This window comes from Bidens hawaiensis, unplaced genomic scaffold, assembly GCF_021521415.1.
Source record: "Bidens hawaiensis isolate Kalapana, Puna unplaced genomic scaffold, B.hawaiensis_p1.1 tig00032067_1, whole genome shotgun sequence".
NCBI lineage: Eukaryota > Viridiplantae > Streptophyta > Magnoliopsida > Asterales > Asteraceae > Bidens > Bidens hawaiensis.
In genome coordinates, this window is record NW_027495433.1 from 101,328 (window position 1) to 107,327 (window position 6,000).

General features: G+C 39.3%; 1 protein-coding gene across 1 annotated transcript; it reads right to left on the reverse strand.

Annotated features, from left to right (window-relative positions):
• Positions 1-1,196: 1,196 nt before the first annotated feature.
• Positions 1,197-3,075, reverse strand: LOC143582943 (uncharacterized). Its single transcript, XM_077065397.1, has 4 exons — positions 2,732-3,075; positions 2,044-2,672; positions 1,836-1,884; positions 1,197-1,401 (listed from the first exon to the last, which is right to left on the reverse strand). Exons 1-4 carry the CDS (start codon positions 3,073-3,075, stop codon positions 1,197-1,199), a joined length of 1,227 nt encoding a protein of 408 aa, XP_076921512.1.
• Positions 3,076-6,000: the final 2,925 nt, after the last annotated feature.

Genomic DNA, 6,000 nt, shown 5'->3' on the forward strand with positions numbered 1-6,000 from the left:
TTATGTTCTAAAAATTCACCCATTTTTCCAAACCAGGCTTGAGGCGACTGCTTCAACCCGTACAAAGCTTTCTTTAATTTGCACACATATCTCGGTCGATCCATACGCTTAAAACCTTCGGGCTGATCCATGTAGATTACATGATCCAGGTCTCTATATAAAAATGCGTTGCTCACGTCCATCTGCCATAGGTTCCATCTTTTACTTGCTGTTATGGCCAGTATAACCCGAACAGTTGTGAGTTTAGCCACGGGACTAAACGTCTCTTCATAGTCGATACCAAACTGTTGGGAGAAGCCTCGTGCAACCAAACACGCTTTATACCTATCGATCGATCCATCCGTCTTTCGTTTAATTTTGTATACCCATTTACACGAAATCGGATTTGTATCTCCTGGTTTTGGTACAAGCTCCCAAGTTTGGTTCTTTAATAAGGCATCTACTTCTTCTTGCATAGCGATTTGCCACACCGGTTCTTTACTCGCCTGATCAAAACATTCCGGTTCAGTTTCTTCTTTGGTTTGTGCAACAGCCACATTTGCATACCGCAAATTTGGTTTCCGATTCCGGTTTGATCTTCTGACTCCATCTTCTTCGTGTGCTTCCTTGGTCGTTTCAAGTCTTGACGGTTGTGTACTGTTGACACCAGTTTCCCACTGGTTATTCCTTGACGGTGAGTTACTCGGGCTCGTTGCTACTTCATCTTCCATCACGGTGTCAACCCCGTCAAACTTTAACACGGTATATGATTCTAAGTCATCTTTTAGTTCGTTTGCATCAGGCAATGATTCTTGGTTTATTGACCACCATGCCGATGCCTCATCGAAAATTACATGTCTTGACACGTAACACTTCCTGGTCGAAGGGTCACAACATCTCCAACCTTTTCGTTCATTATCATACTCTACAAAAATACACCTTATCGCTTTTTTCTCCAACTTGTGTCTCAAATGGCTTGGTATAAAAACGTAACACACACAACCAAACACACGAAAGTGGCTAACATTCGGTTTTTGATTAAACAACTTTTCAAACGGTGATATGTACTGCATATTTTGTTGTGGGAGACGATTACTTACATACGCCGCTGTCTTCATAGCTTCAGCCCAAAAACGCCCCGGCACGTTTTTGCTATGTATCATACTTCCCGACAACTCCTAAAGATATCGGTTCTTGCGTTCCGAAACACCATTTTGCTACGGGGTATTTGAACATGTGAGTTGTATTTTGATCTTGAGATCTTTAAGATAGTCGTTAAACTCTCTTGATGTGTACTCACCCCCGTTATCCGATCTTAGACATTGAATCGAATACTTAACATCTCTCTCTGATTCATATTTGAATTCTTTAAACTTTGTGAACGCCTCCGACTTTTCTTTCATGAAGTAAACCCAAAGGTACCTAGAAAAATCATCAATAAATGTTATCATATATTTTATACCCGATAGCGAGGCTTGCTTAACGGGCTCAAACACATCCGAATGGACGAGTTCCAATGGCTTTAATGACTTGTGGTTTGAGCTCTCGAAGGGCTGCTCGTGCGCCTTCCCATATTGGCAGCCTCCACACACCGCATCTTTATTTATACTTAACTTTGGCAACCCGATCGCTAGGCTTATATTCATCATTATTTCGAGTCGATCATATCCCACGTGGCTTAACCTTTGATGCCACAGATCTACGTTTTGATTTGATTTGATTTCGCCTTTTCAATATAGGTCGTTCCGGCCGATAAAACATATACTGTTTCAGCCCTTCTTCCTTGTACTACGGGTTTAGACGAAGTTTCAAACTTGTCATAAATATTTACATCATTCGGCCCAAATAAAACATACCTCCCTGATGCGGTGATTTGAGGTACTGATAAAAGATTCTTCTTCATCCCTGGTACATGAAACACATTATTTAACATTAGTTCTTGCTTTCCTTCCGGGCACAATCGTGTATCGCCTACATAAGCAATGTTATGACGGGAATTGTCGGCGATCACTACAACTTGGTTTCCTTCTTACTTTACCGGGTTCTTCAGTTGACTTTTCTCACCCGTCATGTGATTCGAGCACCCCGAGTCAACTATCCATTCTACCTTTCCTTTGTTCTTTTCTTCGGTTGTTGCATTTAATGCTAGTACCGTTTCAACAGTGGCACAGTGTGCCTCAACATCCCAAGCAACCTCTTCTTGGGTTACAGCAACACTGCCTTCCTCATTCGATGGCGTTCTATAATATTTAGCCATGTGACCTCGCTGTCCGCACTTATGGCAATTAAACGGGAACTGTTTCCATGGCTTCTTGTTTCTTTTATCGAAACCCCAATCATTCGATTCCTTTTCTTGATTCTGATTCGATTTCCGCCACTCCTGTTTCTTGGCCCGCTCACCATAATTCTTTTGACCAGACCATTTATTTGACCTGAACTTACCTTTACCGCGATCTGCATAAAGCGTCGTGTCTTCGGCTTTTGTTGATCCTCCAATCGACGTAACCGCCATTTGCTTGGCTAAAGACTCTTGCCCAGCCAACAGGTTTTCAAACTCAACCAAGGATGGTTGAGTTGGCCATCCTTGTATGGCAGCAACAAACATTCTATACTCGGGTTTTAACCCGTGTATGATGATTCGCTTCATTCTCGGTTCCCCGATTCTTGCCTCCGGATCCAACTCCCCGATTTCTCTACACAAGGTTTTCACCTTATGAAAATATTGCGGTATCGTCAATTCTTTTTGGCTTACGGACAACAATTCATTCTCTCAAGAAGTTGCAATTTTGCATCATTCTTCTTGGAAAACAGAGCTACCAAGGCATCCCATGCCTGTTTAGGTGTTTGAAGGTCTCGTATGTGTTCTAACAACTCCTCTTCAATCGTAGTCTTGAGAACATAAAACTCCTTGCCCGTTTTGACTCTCCACTTGCCGATTGCCCCGTTCACATCGTTTCTGGGTAGGACGGTATCCGTACCGTTGACAACTTCCCATAGATCTTGTCCTTGTAGATACGACATCATACAAGTAGACCAAGTGTTGTAGTTCGTCTGATTAAGCTTCCTTATCCCACCGGTAACCTGAAGATCTGCCATAGTATCTTCTTCCAATTGAACCGTAGACTTCCTCTAATCTGCTACTGCTCCGATTGCTTCTTCTGGACCTGAACAGATTCTTCTACGAGCCCTAAACGTGGCTCTGATACCACTTGTTGAACTTGGAAAGTGGGTAACAGAACAAATCAAACACCAACAATTCAGAACTGCCTGCTACTCCTCTTCTTATTAGTTGAGAAAACAAAAATACGTACTCTAAACAAACAATAATCTAATGGGCTTTTATAACCCTTACATTTAGTTTCCTATTCCAACTCAAACACTTTATTGGACTATAATACGAATTCTAAAATTTAAATAATAAAAGATAAATCAAACTTTTAAACTAAAAAGATAATGATAATAATTAATTTATTATCTTGATCTCCTCCAAGCCACCCCATGAGATCACGAACCGAACCGCCCTATATTATCGAGTGTTGTTTACGTTTCACAATAAGTTCGTTCTACAAGTGTTTTTTTAATAATTTTCACGATAAATAAAAGTCAAAAGTGCGAACATAAAATTATAGAAAGCGGGCCTTGGGTTTTTACTTCGCTTTGGGCCCCCATAATGCTTGGCTCGGCCCTGCAAGTTTATAACGAAATAAAATACTTCGCTTTCGCTCGATTGTAAACGAGCCGCTCTGCTCGGTTCGGTTTGTAAACGAGCCAAGCAATGAGCAAAGGTCTGCTCAGTTCGGTACGGCTCGAATACTTCTAGTTTATTTTATATATAATTATATATGAGCAATTATATAAATATATAGACAACACACATAAAATATAAGTATACAATTTTTTAAACCCTTTTAAAATTTTCTTATTCCATCAATTTCATAGTTTTATTAGTTCGATTCAAGTTTTCAGAATACTAAAACTTTATTTACAAGTTTATTACATCTCACTTCAAACCAATTTCTCCTAAAAGTTTGCAGCCTATTATACGTTTGTCTAAATATTACTAGTTTGTTTACAAAATATATTATTTACAGCTTTCAAATTTGTTTCTTATTGAAAATTTTAAAGTGAAAAAGAAATAAAAAATGCTCGAAATCGCTCGATGTTCGATCGAAAAATGCTCGGTTCGATTTTGGCTCGTTTCGCTTTTCGCTCGGTTCGAATTTCAACCGTTCGATTCGGTTCGGTTGTAAACGAGCCAAGCAACAAGCAAGCCTTCGCTCGGTTTGGCTCGGCTCGTGAATAGCCCTAAGCTGAACATTCGTCATGTTGGAAATATTTTGATGATCAATTCATTTTGGGGCTGTTTCGGTCTTTTATGAAATTGTTGGGCTGGGACTGGGAATATGAACATAAAGGCAATCTGGACTTCAACGATTGTTTCGTCTTAACTTATGTGCAGTTAATTGGGCTCAATACGAAAACATTTAAACAACCCGAAATTAACATACTAATCACTGAAACATTTTACGTATCTTTAATATAAATAAAAAAAGTTAGAAATTATTATTAGCCGACATGAATTCTATTGTGATAACTATAGATTATATAATCAATAACATAGGTTATCAAATTAAACCGAATGATATCGTCATTGTGGTCATCATGATCGCTAACACGCTGATTTCTAATAAGACTTGACATTAAATTAATTTGAGTTTGAATCGACTTACATAACATAATTATTATAGAAGGTTAATCTTGAACACGACCATGAGGCTGCATCAACTCATTTAAGTTTCTAGATGTTTTTTCTTATTATAATTTTAGATATTATATATTGGATTATGTAAAAGGTGTTAAAACATTTAACCTTTGATACTTTTTTCTCTCCCTATAATCATATATATGCATGCAAAAGGTTAACTGGTAATAAAAACATCAAAACAGATCAACCACAAAAACAATACTCATTTGAGTTAAAACCAGTAAAACATTTAAGAGATTAACCACAGATGCTACACGACACGATTTTAAGTGTTTACAGTTAGAGTTGATGTTTTCAATACAAATAGAAACATAGGTCATGTTTAGGCTTGGATTCACCTATCTATTCTGTTAAACAAACCTGCTAACCTCACAAAAAATATAAAAATTATAAAGTGATTAGTGATATATAAGACAACAAATGGCATTGATTTGTTGAAATTAATAGCTAAAATTAGTTCTTTAATAATCCAACTAACATTTTATTTAATTGTACTACACGTACACATGTTACTTGTTTCTTAAGAATAGGAGTCTAGGACCTACCGAAGGTTAATTTGGTAATCAATACTAAAAGCCAGAAGCTTCCTGAAGAAACACTAATCGACCCCGGCAGATTACGGATAATCTGGGGGTTAAATAGATGTTTCCCACGAGAGTTAGTTCCGGCAAAGATGGTTGTTCTGATGACCTGCAAAACAGACACCGTGAGCTCGTCACTGAGAAGGGGGGGTACCTCCTTGTGACCACCCTCCGGCGTGAGAATCAGACTAGATTGCTCTTGAATATAAGTGTATATTAAGAGAAATAGCTAGAGAGAAGATGATATGATAATAAGATATGATACCGTTCCAAGGTGTTGGAGTATTTATAGCCGAAGGTAGGTTTCCAAGCAGGTACAGCCGGCTGAATAGTATTCATGTTCTACCAACTGTGGGCTACGCACGTGCCATGCTGATGGTTGGTGGGTAGGCAGCGGCTGATAGTGACTTTAAGTACTAGAGCGTGCTGCCCGTCGTACTGTTGTCAGTGAGCTGTCGCAGCTTTGGTCAGTTCTTTTGTCCATACCTTGGCAGGTACAGTACAAAAGATCCTCCAGTATCGTACGGACTGGCTCATTTGGGCGGGAGAATTCCCGGCTTTGGGCGGGAGTATTCCCGGCTTGCTCATTCCCTCTTCAGGTGACATTACTGAATTATTTGAGTTAGTGCCTTGTGCGTGTAGCCTTGCTGCGCGGGTAGCCTTCCCTGATGGCTA